Here is an 18,411-nt window from a genome sequence, read left to right as displayed (position 1 = left end):
ACAGTGCACAAAGGCAAACACTGTCATGCCGAGTGGAGTGCTGTTAGAAAAGAGTGCCAAGTGACAACTGATTTACTACACTTTCATAACAGAAGAATATCCCTACGTTTTTTTCTCTTTCCCTGGGATTCTCTCCTCATCCTCACTTTATGTCCTTGTATCAGTATATTTCTGCTCTTTGTTTCTCTCCAGTGTGATACCTCTGCCCAGGGGGGGAGTCCCAGCTCCACCCTCACCTGCAGCACTGCCTCCCCCTGTTCAGACAGCCCCTGCTCCACCCTGAGCACCAGTGTCGGAGGCAAGCCTTCGCCCCAGCCGTTGCTGCCCTTAACTTCACCACACAGCCCCAGCCCCAGTGGGACCCTCTCCGACACTGTACCCAGCTCTGCCCCTTGCCCTGCTCCGGGACCCATTAGCCCTGGGCCTCCATCTGAAAGCTCCACCTCCACCCTGGGGAGCAAGGACAGTGGAATCATAGGTGAGGGGTTTTGCTGCTGTGTATCCGTTGGAAAATCCTGTCCAGGTTTTAAACCGGCGTCTATCCACAATGTGCGAGTTCAGTTTTGGATGCGAGGTGGAGCGTGTTCAATACCGAAGCCCAGCCGTGCATAGATGTTAAAAAGAAAGAAAGAAGAGTGTGCTTAAAACGACCACTTACCTTATCCAAAATGCAGCACTTTCCTAAATGGTGATAGACCTGTTAGACGCAACCAAACTTACGTTTAAGTCCTCGTTAAATGTGTACCCCCTACCCCACAGCTAGCTTCTCTGTGTTGCCTGTGCCACTTCAGCCTCAAGGTTTCAGCTCCCTCCTGTCAAATCTGGGACACTGCTGTCTTTGTTGCTTATGGGTCTGATTCTCTTAAAATAGGACACTTCGTTCTCCCTAAATAGAGTTTGTATTTATAGTTTTAAAAAAAGTGCATGAGGTGCATCAAGTTTAATACAACTCGTTGATTGATGAATATTGAGTGTACAGCTGATACAACAGTTAGATGTATTTTACTGTTTGAGTGAATGTGTTTTGTTGAAGTGGAAGGAAATGCTTAATTTTGGGAAAAAGAAAAAGCAAGTGAGCATGCCATATGTTCTTCTTTAGAAGTGTGTTTTCTTTTTTTTTTACTGCTGCCATACTTACTTACAACCTAACCTATATTTTCTTGCGGCTCAGCAACCATCACTAGTTCTTCTGAGAATGAGGAGCGCAGCGCCTCCAGTGAGGTTCTGACGAAGGATGAAGGCCCGGGAGGCGGTGCTGGTGTCATGGGCTATGCATGCGAGGACCGCCACCCCGGGCTGACCAGGGACACTCTGACCCCCCAACCAGATGAGGCCTTACCTAGATCGGACTTCATGGAGCCCAGGACTCCACCAGCGCCAAAAAGACCACTCCCACAGCACCACATACACAGCACGTCCTTCCTTGTGATGTCCCGTCCGAATTCAGTGGCAGGTACGTTTACCTTTTCTTATGTGGTCATCTGTTATTCTGCGATTAAATTATTTTTCTTTTGCCTGTTCGCTTAGCTTAACATAACGACTGAAGGGAAACAGCTTGCCTGGCTCTGTCCAAAGGGGGAACAAACTCTTCTATAGCTCACTAATTAACACATTATATTTCCTCTAGATATGCCGTCACCTCAAGGTTGCCAGTCAACCAGCGGAGAGCTCCAGGAAGTCACTGTTCCGAGCCGAGAAATAGTCCCACACAAAAGCCCCTGTTAAACTACACCGTACCCTTTTTACACTTCTATTTTTGTAGAGTGAGTGAGTCTCAATTGTTTTGTAGATGAAGTAGGTTAATGAATGAGTATGAATGTGACAGCTGTGACCCGGGTGATTAATTAATAGACTGATAAATATTGACTGAATGGCAGATTGATTGAATTGATGTTTGAGAGCAAAAGCCTAATTTGCAAGATCTCTGTGAGGCAGAGCTAAACTTCATTGCACCGTGAGTCGGTGCTCTACATACCACTGAGGCTGGATGCACACAGTGAGCAGGACCAGTTAAATGTCCTGGGAGGCCTCCAGTTGTCATAAAAATATCCCCCTCCCTTTCCAGTCACGATCTTTACTAGTGCACAAGGCTCTTTTTCTTCTCTTAGATGTCAGTTCATTTGTGGTGGGAGCAAAAGAAGAGATTCCCTAAGGAGTGGATTCACAGTAACGCCTGCCAGTTTTTTCTGTCAGCTGGTGCTTTCATTTAGGCACCCTTGATGAAATTCAGAATAAAGATGAAGCACTGTAGCTGCTCTGTGGCGATACGATTTTACTCCACATTCATGCAAGATTTGAAAGAGGAACGGTATATAAACTATGAAATCTATTAAGAGCAACATTTGTATTATTCCCAGATGAAAAATGTATTTGTTATCGCAGCAATATTGTCCTGCTACAACAAAGATAATCAGGCGACAGATAATTAATGATTGGAGGTGTTATCAACATATTATCCAGTGCTACATTTTATGGCGATCTTAAAAGATGTGTGACGTATTTTGTATAATGAAATTGTAGCAACATTAACATCAATGTTAGCAGAACATCAATATATATATATATATATATATATATACAAAAATAAAAAATATATTTTTTCTTTTTCTTTTTTTTACTGCAGATGATCAGGTTTAACTTTCCAATTATTCAATGCAAAATTTAAAGTCTTGAATAAATGGTGGGTCCATCACCTCTAGTTCCTCATAATCAGAATTAATGGCACGGGTGGCAGTAGCTCATGTTCTCAAAGTTTCCTGAGATAAATGAGGATTGTTGCAAGCACAGGAATACGAAAAGTTTGCAGAGTCAATAGAAGTTACCTGCTCCATCAGCACCCCAGTGGGCAGAGACTGGGTCCTTTTTTGGCAAGAAGCGTCGTGCTGTATGATGGCTGCCGGCAGCTAGAGTGGTAAAAGCACTTACAAATAAAGCAAAAAAAATATATATATATGTTTCGTTGTGAACCAGTCAGAGGCTGAAGATGCATCAACTGTAGATTCGCTGTGTAGTGTAGTCCATGCTGTCAGTGTGTTTTCCTGGTATTCTAATTAGCGATCCTCCTTAAGGTGGTTTTGAAGTGTTGGGTCAGGGCTACTGGCCTATAAGAGCACTGGCGCATCCTGTTTCTGATAATGGAACAATGCAGCAGACCTATCTGCAAATTCAAGTTAGAAGAATACTTTGGGAAATACAGTATATTTATACTTATTTGCCCAAAAACAGGGGGGGGGGGAAAAGCTAGTTTGACTCCACTGTACGGTAAGTTGTTTGCTAGTCCCGGCCAATAAATGTTGTGGCATATAACCACTTGGAAAATGGTGAATTGTTGTTTTTGCACTTTGGTTTATGTATATATTAAAAAAACAATATATGACATGCCGGTAGGTGGATTTTTTTACCTTTGGACAGAGCCCGGCTAGCTAGTTCCCCGTTTCCAGCCTTTGAGCTAATCTAAGTTTAGCTTACCCGGTGCTAGCTGAAGCCTTATAACGGACCGACAGAGAAGTAAAATTCATCTTCATCGTCAAACTCGCATTTCCCAAAATGTCGCACAATTCCATCAAGTTTGAAAAGGTTGCGTAGAGTCAGTGCGTGTTGGGTTGCTCATGAGGGACTGGTGCTACCAGGCATGCTGGGAGTGTTGGCAAGGGCTGCGGAGTTGACCTTTAAAGTGTTGAATGATCACCAGGGGTTGGAGGGTAATCAAACACTCATCAGGCAGCGAGTGTGGTGGACAGGGTCCCATCAGGCTGGACTGTCAAGGATGAGCCTTGGTCCGCTCAGCCATTTGGCCTGGCTGTCTTTAGCCGGCGAGCTCTCTCTCTCATCCCACTCCACACCTCCTTCACACTGTTTTGCTGCAGACTGCTCTTCATCCTCTCACTGTGGATGTTCTTTCGATTCATCACTATATCTCTTGCTTGACAATAACGGGTAATTTATTCCGCGTCCCCTGTACTAAAAGCCCTCTTCTACCTGTTGAAAGGGATTTCATGTTTTCAGTGTGTCAGGGTTTATTACTTGCTTGGCCCCGATCTTTTTTTTCTATCATCATAATTGTGGCGTTTACGCCGTGATTGATTCGTCTTGCATCAGGGAGCCCCTCATTGTCCACTAATACTCCACACAGAAGGTTGCATGTGCTCTTAAAAGCCCTGTAAATTATAATATGAACTCAGTAGCTTAACACCACTCTCTCACTCTGCTGCTGCTGAACGATGGACTCACACAGGGATGCTACATGCATGAGAATATGATCTGATCTGCCAAAGTGTTGAACGGGTGGTGGGACTGTGTGTACCGCAGTGTCTTTCTCTCTGTTCGAAGCAAACGAGAAAGGGAAACTGTCCAGTGTTACACCACATGAAGCACAAGCAGAGTTCATGTTGTGTAGCTCACGCCTGAGTGTGTGGTGATTTGTCATGATGAAGGATGCTTAAGGACGTTCCTGGCCAGCCTCTTCAGGCCGAGACCATAATTGCTGTTTTAAAGCTTTAAGCTTATAACAGCTCAGCGATGTGTTGCAGCTCCCTCAGATGCTCTGAGATTATCTATGACTGCATTTAACATGTGATTAAAGTGATTATAGTAAATGTGAGGTCATCATCTGTTCAGGGACTTCTCCTGCTTCATTGGTCTATCTACAGAGTTTCATAGATGAGGGCAACGCAGACTTTTTTTTTTATCCCACTCTCACGGGATTAGAGGTTTTTTTATATTATAATAATGAACCATTGAAATAGACCGGATTGTGACTGGCCATTGAAAACTCTTGAAATAACAATAGGTTTTTAGTCAGACTAATTTTTCAATGCAGCGTGAGTCTTCTTTGGTAGCAATTACACATACTTTATTATTAATGCCATTTGCTATTCCATCATCTAAGTATGATTTAGAGAAAACGTAAATATTCATAAAACCAGTATCATTATAACCCAAGAGGTCCCACTAAGAATAGACATTCACAGTTATCAAGTTATCTTTTTCTCCACCGCGCATAAACAACTTGGATCAACAGAGGAACTAGGACTAGTCCAGGCCGAGACTAGAACAGCTTCTTTACCTTTTGTCTGCTGCGAAGAGAGAGCTGACCAAGACTGAAATGTTACTGTCGGAGCCTCAATCTGACGCTTAATCCACATTCAGGAAAAGTTAAATATTATATTCACATTCTCATGTTAGTTAGTCTCTTGAGTTTGAATCATACCCATGTTTGTTGCGTTCTATTTCCTTGTGTGTGCTGTCTGTCTCCCAGGTAAATCCTGGCAACAAGTAAATAAAGGCAAAACCTGCCAAAACAACAATAACAAAGTAAACATGTAACAACACAACATGCAATTAAATAGCTCCTGAAAAAAAGTCAGACTTGCTTTAAATCTCATGTGTTGTTTTTTCGTCTCGTTAATCGTAGTTGTACTGAACTCCAATATGTAGAAGTATGTTTGCAATATTTTGTCAATAACATATTTTTTCAAAAGATACAAAAACATAAGAAACAATTTAGTGTAATCAAATACAAAACCACCAGAAACTACAGGTTCAAGAATGAACACCTCACCTTACCATCAGCATTACACATCTGTTTTTACTGCAGTGTTGTTTTAATGTACAGGGCTTCCTACAGTTTGTCACACTGTGTTCTGTTGCACAATTATATGCTGTGAAAAGAGAAAAAGATCATAATAATTTCTGTCAGGTCACACAATTCAATAACCATCTTATAACGCAAAGCCTATTTCTTTATTCTTCACAACCGCCTGGACTGAAACCTCCGCTAAATGTCTTGAGAACTGCAGAAAGTAAGCCTGGCTGACCTGTAAACTGTAGCGTGAGTAGGCGGATGGATAGGGGGACGTGGGAGAGAATTGCGTTGGCTTCTTGCCCTTCTGTACGACGTTTTCTTCATTTTGTTGGTGTTTCTTATCGTTTATTATTCAGAAGAATGCGTGTAGTCCCGATGCATTGCATTTGCATTGCAGCTGGCGATGTGTTTCCAGCGATCACCACCGATTCTGTGTCCTGACGTGTGAGACAAAAGAAACATTTGGACATTTCAGACTCATGTAAGCTTGAGATTACAGAACGGGAGATGATTCGTTTTCTCTTCTTTGCCTCTTTTTTCTCCTCTCAAGGTCACTGAGCAGGGAGCGCAACAACTGTTTGTGTCTCACGTCTCCATGGATACAATAATTGATTTGTGCGATGAATTTGACACTTGTGTGGTATGCATGTGTATCTTTGCACATTTCCTGCATCTCTCTCACACTCTCAATCCATTCCCCGCCCGCTCTCTTTTTTTTTTTTTGCAGCAACCAGCTCCACTCGATTGGAGGATCTGAGTTATCTGGACAACCAAAGGGCCTCTGGACACAGGAGCTCGGTCCGCAAACACAACACAGCTGGACGCACAAGTGATGACTCCAAAGGTATTTGGAAGCTTAGCCTCAGGGTGAAATCAGTGTGTAAATATAGCTTGCTGCGGACACATCGGCAGATCTATGTGGAGCATGCACTTCCCCAATGTCACTGCCTAAATGACCCATTATTATATGGCTCTGACTCTTTCCTCTCCCCCCCGTCCAGGGAGATTGGTGCCATTCAAGCAAGCCGACATCATGCTTAAACCGCTGCTGTTTGAAGTCCCCGGCATCACCGCAGAGACACCTTTTGTCGGCCGGGATTGGCTCTTCACGCGTCTGGAGGAGGTCCTTAGTCAAACAAGCAGCTGCGAGGGCCGCGGTGCTGTCATCGTGGGTAACGCAGGATCCGGCAAGACTGCTATCGTCTGGCGGCTGGTGACACTCAGCTGTCAGGGCATGCGCACGCCACAGGGAGGTCCCAGCATCCCTCACAGCCCCGGTTCCTCCCCTAAATGTAAGACTCCTATCTTTATTCGGAGCAGCGTAACTTGTTTTTGGGCGAGTCTCAAAGCATTCGCGTAAGAACACATTAAGAACTCTGTAAGTTGAATTCATACATTTTCCAGTGTGCTCCAGATTCCTGTAAGATTTTAGGGGAAATATCACTTTTCGAGAGGGAGTTGGTAACTGGGTCACGCACTCTTCTTTCAAGTTCTCCCCTGAGGTTTCTCTGCTGATTGCAGTTGTGTAAGGAGACTGAGATGTTTTTTCCCCTTCTTTTCTTATCATGAGGGGCATGATACAATAACGTTTGACTTGACTTGAGCCAGGTTTTGAACATTGCACAATAGATGCGTGTTGTATGCCGAGACACACAGAAAGTACGGCCACGAATAGGAAACATATCCTTTTTCCGATATCATCTTCTTTTGGCCTTCTCCTCTACTGCAATAACAAGTATTTCTTTTTTAGATTACAGACTGAGGGCAAACCAGTACTGAAGAGGGAAAACTAAAATAGTGTTTGAAAAGAATACGGGGCCATTCCTTTTCCATCTTCACTGATATCTGTACTTGATGTTGTCGTTTTGAATCGCATTTAACAAAGGGGAAATAGCATGAGGTGCGCAGCCATAGTTGCTAGTCTTGCTTACAGATGCATTAATTAATTGCAGCAGTTTAATTGTTTCTCAACTTCACTCCTGGCGTTCCTATGCTTCCACAAGAGACTTCATCTAACGAGTATAAATGGCAGCTTTGCGTTTGTTGTTGTTGCCCTGCGCTCTGTTCAGGTGGGGAAAAGCAGGGGAAAGCAGCTTCCAAGCAGCCTGCTGACTCCCAACCCAACCAGAGTGCTGCTGCAGGAACAAGCGAAAGCACAGCACAGAGAAAGGAGACTGTCAGATGCCTCGCTGCCAAGGTAATTCAAAACACACACACACACGCGTTTGTTTTTCTACACAAGTGGGGACCCTCATTTTACAGCTCTAACCTTTAAAGCGTTTCTTTGGTTTCTTGCAGAGAGTAAAATGAGAGGATCTCTCATGTCCTTATGCCAAATAGACATCTGAAGCTTAGCTTGACTTTAAGACTGGTAACAGGGGGGAAACATCTGTCTCTCTCTACATCTTTACACCAGCACCTCTGTAGTTCACTGGCAATATCTTGTTTATTTAATCCGTAGACAGTAACCAAGGTCTAAAAACTACATTTCATTATTTTACGGTAGGTTATGTGCCGGACTATTTCTTTGCCAGGAGCAGTTGCTAGGCAACTAGCGAAGTCTCAAGGAAGTTATTGCTCACAGGAAGAATTTACATTTTTGTATAAATGAAACAAAAGATCATGTTCGTGAGCCATTAGTGAGCTTTAGAGGAGGTGGTAGATTGTTACCCTCGGACAGAGCCAGGCTAGCTGTCTCCCCGGTTCTGTTTTTTATGCTAAGCTAACCCGTTGCTAGCGGTAGCTTCTCATTAAATGAACAGATACGTGAGTGGTATCGATCTTCTCATCTCACTATCCACAAGAAGGCCGACGTATAAATGGCAAACTATTCTTTTAATCATCAGAACTACATGCCTCACCCCATCCCAGACTCTTGACTTGACTTAAACACAATTTTATTGTTAAGCCCAAAACCAAAGAAGTAGCTTAAGTGATGACTAAAAGGCCCTGTCTTTCAAAAAATAAAATCTCCAAATTGGTCATCACAAAGATACACTCACAATTTTACACACAAGGCACTTCTTCAACGTTCTTGTAATTTATGAGCAAATTGTTGATACACCTGCAGTGAAACATACAAAAGGTAACATTATGTTGACATTGTCGGTATGCCCTATAGATGCAACTTATCCTCAGCTGCCTGGATCTGGATTTGAAAGCACAGTAATATAATACAGCATCATAAACAGTACTGTACTGTAGGGAGCTATGATCGTTACAAGCCTTCACAAAACACTGAACAGGGATCAATTCAAAGAGATACACACAGCATGGCTACTGTTTTAAAGAGCTATGGGGCTGCACATTTGTGACACAACCTTTGAATGTCATAGAATTGTCTCTTTTGGGGCAAATGTCGAACATGTTGCTGATTGCATCACATAGATGACATGGAAGCTGCTAAATTGACTAACTTGGCCTCAATAAGAGTTTCCATGGGAACTAGTCAGGCTACTTGTGATGGTGAGGATGTTTGCTCATGGTCAAGGCTTGGACCTATCTAAGCCCTACGAGTGAATACTATTGATTTTGTTTTGAATACTATTGTTTTTCTGCAAAAATGTACTCACTGTTTACAGATGATTTCCCAGCCAGACAGTTTGTGTTTTATGCTTTTGTTCAGTTTGGCTCCTTTATTGCAAAAATCACCTTTCATGTCTGAGACTCTTGTGTGTGGCTCAAATAAGCCAACTCTTTGCTGAAAGAGTTTAATAGATGCAGTAATATTAAATGAAGCTCCCATAGTTGAGTTTCACGAGATATGTTATGACTCCGCTACCTCTATGATTTTGGCAAATATGATTTCTATACTTAAATAACACCAAGATAAATCAGATTAAGACGTAATTCAGGTGTCAATATTATGCAGTAACTGCTCTAGCCAAAGCAGCAAGACTTCAGATGATTCAGATTTGCCAAAACAAATAACGCTGCCAGTAAACAAATATGCTGCAGACTAAAAGCACAGAGGTGTAAATGTTTTTTACTTTGATATGCAGACATGCCAGATGGTACAATCGAAAGCTTGTCAAGTCCATTTTATTTATGTATCCCAGTATTACCTGATCACACATTTTCCTTCAAGGGGAAGTGCATGAAAAAAACTGACATAAGTCTGAAGTTTAAGAGTTTCCCCATTTGATTCCAGAGACAACTTCATATTCATGTGGAGCTCCTCCCATTAGATACACCAACATCATGCGATATGGCCCAATGTTAAAACCTGCTGATCTATTTCCAACCAGGCCATTAACGGCTACACAGCTTTAGAGCCAAATACAGATATGTGTGTGATATACACTGATTTTTTTGCGTTTTACGTGTTTTACCTGCCTCGTTTCTTTGTCAGGTGGTAGCCTACCATTTCTGTCAGGCTGACAATACCTACACCTGCCTGGTGCCAGAGTTTGTGCATAGTGTCGCAGCCCTGTTGGCCAGAGCGCCGCAGCTCGCCCCGTACAGGGAGCTGCTGGTACAAGAGCCTCAGCTACAAAACACACTCAGCCTGCGATCCTGCGTTCAAGACCCCATCGCTGCCTTCCGTAAGGGTATCTTAGAGCCCATAGCCAGCCTGCGCAAGGGTAAGGAACACACACACACACACAAACACACACACACACACATACACACACACACACACCTATACACACATTAACACAAATGTGATATTTAAAATGTTTAAGGTGGGAAACTGTCTGCTCCCTTCACCATGCAATTAGGGAGCCTACTGCCATCTCCTGTGTGAAATTGCCTATTAATGACTCCATGATTGGCCCATGGATTATGTTCCCTCGTTAAGGTCAACGATTTGAAACAGTGTTGAGTGTGAAACAGATGTTAGGTCATTTATATGGAGAAATGATGAGTGATATTTTTGCCCCGGTGAATCATGATCATCCCGCGGGATTTCAAGGTCACAAAATACTCGGAAAGGCAGCTATTGTTACGGCAATATTAGTCACCTCAGATTCTCATGATGTAGTCAAAACTAGATTGATGTGTTATTACGGGCCCTCCGCAGTCTGGGCAGAGGAGTGTTTTGTCTACTCCATCACTATTAAGTAGGTTAGGAAAAAAATGGAGAGCCCTTGTGCCTGAGTGTATTAGTCGTCGCAGGCTCACAGGGATGCCTTGACAGTTTATATTATGTGAAACATGATGGGTATGTCCTGTGTCAAGCTAATAAAAAACAATGGCTTCTGGCCCCTTTTAGCTGAATATAATCAATATCAGCAGTTGTTGCTTTTCGCAACATATCCTGTGCTTTAAAACATTTTTAGTCATGAAAGGATTTGGATCATCTGTCATAATGTGCTTCTTGTCTGTGAAGTTAATATATCTGGTCTTTTAATATGCTTCAACCTCTCTTTTTCTTCTTTGTTTTATTCAGAGCGCAGGCTACCTGAAGAAGACTACATCATATTGGTTGACAGTCTTAATGAGGCAGAATTCCATAAACCAGACTATGGGGACACCATCGCCACTTTCATTACCAAAATAGTCTCCAAATTTCCTCTCTGGCTGAAGTTGGTGGTCACAGTCAGGACGGGCCTGGTGGTGAGTGAAATTATAATTCTCAATGCCCTTTTCTTTGGTCTGAGCTCACTGTGTAAATGATTGTCCTTTTATTGCGGCTTTTGGCATCGTCAATCTCTTTAGTTTGATGTATTTTCTCAATCCGGTTGGTAATCCCACCAAACAGCGGACGCATCTGTCCAATGCCAAAGCCAGGCCTCCAAATGCCGCATGGATTACGCCCTGAATGGTGGTAATACTATAGTAGTCTGCTGGGAGTCTGGAGCGTGACAGCCAGCCAGCCGGTTATATCATTTGATTAGTGTTGGGGAATACACAAAACACATTTGGGGTCATTTTCTTTATGATACATTTGAAGTCAGCAAGCATTAAATACCGAAATTTAAAGATGAAGATCCCAACCTTCACAACATTGCCTGAGCTAAATATTTGATGACTGTAGTGTTTACAGTGGTCACACATTTAAAAGAGTTGTAAAGCTAGTTCTTCAAAAGCAATATAGCACACTATAGTCAACTTTAATCAAATCAAATGTAATTACCCAACACATTTTACACATTTTACAAAATTGTGGTGAGTAAAATGCTGAGTGGCAACTAAAGGTCAACCTCAGCTCCCAGTATCCCCGATTCCTGATTGCATCATATTTCTGTCTTCCTCTTTTTTTTACCAGCCATTTCACAGGAGCTCTTGCATAATACCAACCTGGATATTTCACAAGCGGGGATGAAAGGCTCAAGTGGAGCGATGTCCACGACAACTGGTCAATTACTTGTCGTCAAACCAAAATGTCATTCTTCGTTAATGAGGAACTGAGCTGCAATAATATGGATTTTCATAGCTGATTATGCCTGGTGTAGAGCAGTTGAGGGTGGCAAGAGAGGAGATGAAATGTGACTCTGAGAGATGCCTGTGAGCAATGTTGGAGCTTGAGTCATTGTCACACTATTTACTGTACTGTACCCAATTGCTCTGCGTGAGTCAGAGGCAACAGCATCTGAGGATTGGCACCCTGTTTTAGTGCTTTTTAATTTATCCTTAGCTAATGCTCCAAAGACATGAAGCTATACTATTCCTTAAATATTGAGGTGGTTGTGCCGGTGTGTGGTAACCAACAAGTACTCATAATTAATCTGTTTCCTTCTCCTGCAGGAAATCACGACTCTCCTTCCCTTCTCTGGCATCTCTCTGGACATCTTGCCAGACAGCAGCGATCTTGGAGCTGACCTAAGTGACTACATCCATCACCGGGTCAGCAGCAGTACCCAGGTTGCCTCCAACGTCACCACGCCGACAGGCTCGGCCCCGGATCAGCTGCTTCTCAGCAAGTTCAGCAGCCACCTGTCAACACGGAGCCACGGCACCATCCTCTACCTTCAGCTGACCCTGGATCTGTTCCACAAGGGGCACCTGGCTCTGAAAGGAGGAAACTACCTGGTGGTGCCCGTGTCCCTGTCAGAGGTCAGATATGTAAAGCATTGATTCCCAACATGCAGGGTGTATTTGTATTAATTATTGTTGACTAAAAGTACTGATAAGTTGTTGAACCACAGATGGAGTAATGTGTGTTTCACTGAGTATTTACTTAACTTACTATGTAAACTACAGGGTTGAATCCTAGAGTTAAAACAACACATTTAACCTGAAGTGTATTTTTGGCCCAGCCCCCTTCTCCTCCCCTTCCTCTTCCTCACTTGGTCAAGTTCACAGTCTAACACTTAACACTTGTCAGTCATCCCGGTGAGCTGTCTGCCGTGAAACGACATCTCGCCTGAGGCTGAAGCAATCAATGCCCATAAAATCCCCACACAAGGTACACAGGTGACAGCCATTGTTCAGACATGTCTTCCTCAAAAAACGAGAACATGTTTAGTCACGCGCTATTCAGATCAATAAAAGATAGAAAATGACAGGATCAGAGGCTTAATAAAAGCGCCATAAATAGTCCACCATGACTATATTGACAGGCGCATTTTAAAATGACATAATCATCAGCGTAAAATAGGACAACAGATGAGCAAGTGTTATTATTCATATAATACACAAGTGGTATTATACAGACAAAGCACAGAAATGCGATGATTTTATGATTGATGATGTAAAAATATGCATAATGGTGTGCTGAAGATGTGTAGGCCCAGGCAGTGGGCAGTTACAGTTAAATACGACAGCTTGATAGAATAATAATATTGAAATAATTTGTAGAATTAACTATTTAACTAGCAAAGATTAACTATCCCAATTCACCAGACGTACAGGAATGCTTACACCAATGCTTTTCAACAGGATCTGTATACTGCACATTCAGCTCTTGAACTTGTTTTCTTTTTCACCCTGTTGCTTTAATTTACATGTTTACCTTCAGGATGTTGAACAATGTTGTTAATACCCTAAAAGATCCAAGTTCCACGATACCTGAGTCTACGAGATCAACTCAGATAGGAAGCACATATCCCGGTTAGCTTGTGGATAGTTTAATTATCAGATTATACCCGGCACATCATTGACCTTATGACTCTCTTTTAGGTGTACTTGCTGATGTGTCGCGTGAGCTTTCCGGATAAAGAGGCCTTTGAACGGGTGCTTCCGGTGCTTAATGTGGCACTGGCGTCGCTGCACCCACTGACTGATGAACAAATGTTCAGGGCGCTGAATGCAGGCAGTGTGAGGGGGGAGCTGGAGTGGAAGGACTTCCAGCTGAGATTAGACAGCCTGGCTGGATTCATGGTGAGACTCTTGATATGACGGAAGATTTAGTTTCAAAGGTTGGAATGTTCTGTTTCGCTATGAAGTACAGCGTTGTCCTCTTATTGCTCGGGATTTAGAGATAGTTTAGGAGGACTAACAGTATATATATGTTAATCATGTCAATTGATTGTGCTTTTTACATTTAAAGATATTTTCTGTATCATTTGTGTTCGTAGGTGAGACGCAGGGATGGCACACGGATGCTGTGCCATCCCTCCTTCAGAGAGTGGCTGGTTTGGAGAGCAGATGGCGAAAGCAGTGACTTTCTCTGTGATCCAAGGTGAGACAAAGGGTCAAAGGTCATCAGAAGATTCTTAAGATGAATTTACTTTAAGTCAGTTGTGAAGACACCGCGTAAAAAGTGTGTACATTCTCGTCAAGAAACATAAATCCTATCTGTCTACAGGAGTGGCCACGCTCTCCTGGCCTTCATGTTCTCCAGACAGGAGGGCAAGTTGAACCGGCAGCAGACGATGGAACTGGGACACCACATCCTCAAGGCTCACATATTCAAGGTAACAGGAACTGTGATGCTGTGCACATAACTAGTGATGTAGTTCGTGACAGGAACGGATTGTACCTCAACCCGTCTGAATCCCATTGATTCCCAAAGGATTCACGTAAACAAGATCCTGCACTTTACTGTGTGTTATTGCATAGAGACAGGCAAATAAGAGTGAACCCTTGTTCCTACCACCACCCACACACATTAGCACTGCTCAGATTCATAAAACCCTCACGGCACAGCGAATATTGCTCTGTTTGCATGCATGGCTTGCACTCTTTGCACACTGCTTTACTCCGGGGACACAATTCAAATTCTGCACCACAGATCTCATGTGAGCAAGCTTAATCACTCTCTCTCTATCTGTGTCTCCGTCACACACTCGCAGGGCCTGAGTAAGAAGACAGGTGTGTCCTCCAGCGTTCTTCAGGCAATGTGGGTGAACTGCAGCACAGACAGTCTGTCCGCTGCACTGGCCTCCCTGAGGAACCTATACACGCCTAACATCAAGGTGACATACGTGTGCTCTAGAGGACTCTTACACCCAAATATATCTAATGTACGCAGATGCACTATTCATTTTTCTTCTCTCCATCCTCCAGGTAAGTCGTCTGTTGATGCTGGGTGGAGCTAGCGTGACCTGGTGTACAGAGGTGGTAGGACATGCCCCCATTCTGGCCATCCACGCACACCTGGGGCATGTGGAGATGGTAGCCCTGCTGCTAGAAATGGGTGCTCCCGTAGATGGTACCACTGACAGTGGCATGACGCCCCTCTGTCTGGCCACCACCGCGGGGCACGTCGACATCGTCAGCCTGCTCAGCAAGAAAGGGGCCAAGGTCAGTGTCACAGGCAAAGAGGAGGAGACACAAATGTGGGTTTGGAGGGCGTGACCGACACGCTGACCACGGATAAAGCCGATTTCAATCTGTGACAGAATACTCTCAGTTCCTTTACACCAGTGGTATCCTGAACCACTGTCCTGGTTTTAAAGCCAGTCTCAGGATCTATTCTGGGAGGCAGATGACACAAACAGGCCTGATCTAGGCCAGCGTACCGGCCAGGACCAGTGTTGTAAGTCCTTCTGTGTTCCCCTTTATGCCAGGTGGGCCATGCTGATAAGAGTAGCCAGTGTGCGCTGGTCCATGCTGCGCTGAAGGGCCACGCTGAAATCATCAACATCTTACTGGGCCAAGATTGGGGAGCAGAGATCCCCAGCGACCCACAGCAGCACCACAGCAATGAGACAGTGACTGGGAAAGCACAGGCAGCACAGCAGGCGCTTACAGCCGCAGCCAGTGTGGGACACACACAGGTAGGTGTCAGATCACAATCCTCACGACAAAACACTCGGAGAGCATGGTGCCTGTCCTCGTTTGGCGTCGTAGAGGGTTTATTAGATGCACTTTGCTGTGGTCTGTCAGCGCTTTGGTTTTCTTTTCCGTGCAGCAAGCCAGCAATACGGAGGACATGTTAAATTGTGTTTTTCTGCAGGTGGTGAAGAGCTTGCTGGACTTGAAAGATGAACAGCTGGCAGTGCAGATGGACGCTCACGACTCTCTCTGGGGAGAAACGGGTGAATTTCTCCTATCAGTCAGATAAATGTAGCTTTCTCGCCTCTTTCTGTCCATCAGTGAGGACCTGGAGTCATGCTCAAGGGTGCTTTAGGGTTGCACTTTAGGCACAGTCTAGCATTCTGTGCAATGAATAAATATGAAACAGCTAACCTGCCTTGATATGGATGCACAGTGAGCACTTTGAATGGAGCTGCAGGATCTCAGCTTACTTTTTTCAGTATCGTGATATTAGTATTCTCTGGTTGATATAAAAAAATATGATTCAATTGTAAAGACTTTTTTGGGGGGGGTTATTGGCTAAAATGGAACATCAAATTTATCACACATAATATCTAGTCCAGACACATTTTTAGCATCTAAAAAGCAGCTTTTATTCAATTATAATACTTTTACCTCTATCACAGATGCGATAGTGCAGCCTGCAGAATTCTGTTCGGTTCATTTCCTGAAAGCTTGTCAGATGAAGCCTGCATCTCTGACTACAGCACCATTAGAGTATAATTCTATTACACAGTCCCCTCCAATGCTGCGATAGAGAAAGTGAGAGCATGAAATGCCCTCTGAAACATTCACGTTTGCATGTGCTAGGGCGTTGTTTCAGGTTTCTCTTTAGTGTGAGCATCCTCTGATTACAGTCCATATGCACAGACAGGGATACAAGTCTGATTACTTAACCACGGATTCATACTTCTTCAGGGGTTACAATCACACAAGCATACAGTGTATCTTTTGAATGTTTTCTTTAATAAGGATTACACGATTTGCTGGTGCAGTTTACACATTTAAAGCAGCGGCTTCGCTAACCCTGTTACTTGTTGTTTTCTTTGTCTCACCTATGACAATAACTTATCTTTAAAGGCGGTAATAAACAATCGATTTGTTCACTGAAGCATGTCGTCACGTGAAACACGGTGTCATTTATCCAGGGCACTTGTAGGTTAGAGGATAGCATCAATACCGTGCTTCTATCAACAGCTGCTCAATGAGCTGAAGGAGTCGCATACAAACACGTACCCACCGTTTGTCAAAGTGGCACCGGCTGCTTAAGAAGGGCAACGGTATCCAGTGTGTGGAGTTATGGTTGGAGACATTGTTTCCTTTTGTTGTTGAAGAGGAGGAACAAGAAAGAGTGTGCAGTTTTGATCTCTCGTACTTGTTACTGTAGATTTGTATTAAAACAGAACGTACAACAGCTGTGTTAGAATCAAACACATTATGGAAATAGCCTCTCTCTCTCTCTCTCTTTCCTCCCTGCTTCTACCTCTCTGCGAAATGTGTCAATTACATATTCATCCCCGCCTCGTTTCTATGCCGACCCTCTGTCAGTGCTGAGCGCGGCAGCGGGACGAGGGAGGACGGAGGTGTGCGCGTTCCTCCTGGAGCGGGGGGCGGGGCTGCAGATACCCAACCGCAGGGGGATGGCCCCGCTGCTGAGCGCCAGCAAACACGGGCACACACAGGTGAGGAGGCGTCTTGGTCATCGCCAGTGAACCAGTTCAGCCTCTTCCCCCCCCCCCCTCCCGTAACACCTTCCCTCCATCGTGCTCCAGGTTGTGGAGTTGCTGCTGAAGCAAGATGCAGACATCAACGTCAATGAGAAGCAGGGTCGCACTGCACTGATGCTGGCGGCCTCCGAGGGCCACGTGAGCACTGCTGAACTCCTGCTGACAAAGGGTGAGCGTCCCCTAATTATAAACTACATTAATATATGTGACTGACTGTATATGAACTGAATAACAATATTGTCTTTGTCTGTGGCCCCAGGTGCCTCTCTGTCCTCTGCTGATCAGGAGGGGCTGACTGCACTTAGCTGGGCTTGTCTGAAGGGCCAGAAAGGTGTGATGCAGCTTCTGGCCGAGGCAGGCGCAGACCTGAACCATCCAGACAGACAGGGAAGGACTCCTCTTGACCTCGCTGCCCTCAACGGGGATGCAGACGCAGTGGGTTTCATGTTTTAGATGACATTATGTTGATAATTTTTCATTTGAAATATTTGTATTTGCATTTGAATTATTTCTCAACCAAAAGATGCCATTTTCAGACTCTGGTGAAGAAGTTTGTACCTGACAATACGTTGCCAAGCATAAAAAGGTGTTAAAAGATGATTAGCAATACATAATGGCCACACACTCGCAAAAATATAGCTATTTGGGACAAATTAAATCAATCATAATTAGTTAAATTAAGATTATAATAATTTCCCCTGCAACACAGGACCTCAATTTGCAATCACAGTTCATGTGGAGTTAAAAAAAAAAAAAAAAACTAATTTCCATCTGAGCATTTTGTCTCTCATTCATGTAATCTATCGATCAGCAGGAGAGTAATCAAAACTATCTGATGATCAAAAGTCTTTTTCAAAATCATCCGGGTATGGAGTTACATAATGAGCGTAATCAACCAAATTATTGAAATGCCAAACAGTCTTTTCACTGCGAGAATCTCACATTTAAATAGAC

At 43.7% G+C, this 18,411-nt stretch overlaps 1 protein-coding gene across 1 annotated transcript in view; it reads left to right on the top strand.

Annotated features, from left to right (window-relative positions):
• The window catches only part of tanc1a (tetratricopeptide repeat, ankyrin repeat and coiled-coil containing 1a), a 29,375-nt gene that overhangs the window by 7,004 nt on the left and 3,960 nt on the right, over positions 1 to 18,411 (top strand). Inside the window, exons 6-24 of the mRNA XM_034560332.1 lie at positions 193 to 317; positions 417 to 478; positions 1,172 to 1,453; positions 6,312 to 6,407; positions 6,586 to 6,876; positions 7,654 to 7,781; positions 9,936 to 10,167; positions 10,977 to 11,143; positions 12,275 to 12,583; positions 13,649 to 13,849; positions 14,047 to 14,150; positions 14,277 to 14,385; positions 14,764 to 14,886; positions 14,978 to 15,214; positions 15,481 to 15,690; positions 15,870 to 15,951; positions 17,279 to 17,412; positions 17,503 to 17,626; positions 17,717 to 17,892. Of these exons, the coding sequence (XP_034416223.1) occupies positions 193 to 317; positions 417 to 478; positions 1,172 to 1,453; positions 6,312 to 6,407; positions 6,586 to 6,876; positions 7,654 to 7,781; positions 9,936 to 10,167; positions 10,977 to 11,143; positions 12,275 to 12,583; positions 13,649 to 13,849; positions 14,047 to 14,150; positions 14,277 to 14,385; positions 14,764 to 14,886; positions 14,978 to 15,214; positions 15,481 to 15,690; positions 15,870 to 15,951; positions 17,279 to 17,412; positions 17,503 to 17,626; positions 17,717 to 17,892 (3,192 nt within the window). The remainder of the gene's footprint in view (positions 1 to 192; positions 318 to 416; positions 479 to 1,171; positions 1,454 to 6,311; positions 6,408 to 6,585; positions 6,877 to 7,653; positions 7,782 to 9,935; positions 10,168 to 10,976; positions 11,144 to 12,274; positions 12,584 to 13,648; positions 13,850 to 14,046; positions 14,151 to 14,276; positions 14,386 to 14,763; positions 14,887 to 14,977; positions 15,215 to 15,480; positions 15,691 to 15,869; positions 15,952 to 17,278; positions 17,413 to 17,502; positions 17,627 to 17,716; positions 17,893 to 18,411) is intronic.

This window comes from Cyclopterus lumpus, chromosome 3, assembly GCF_009769545.1.
Source record: "Cyclopterus lumpus isolate fCycLum1 chromosome 3, fCycLum1.pri, whole genome shotgun sequence".
Taxonomy (NCBI): Eukaryota; Metazoa; Chordata; class Actinopteri; order Perciformes; family Cyclopteridae; genus Cyclopterus; species Cyclopterus lumpus.
Note: the sequence above shows the minus strand (reverse complement) of the source record. Positions and strands in the feature narration are given on the sequence as shown.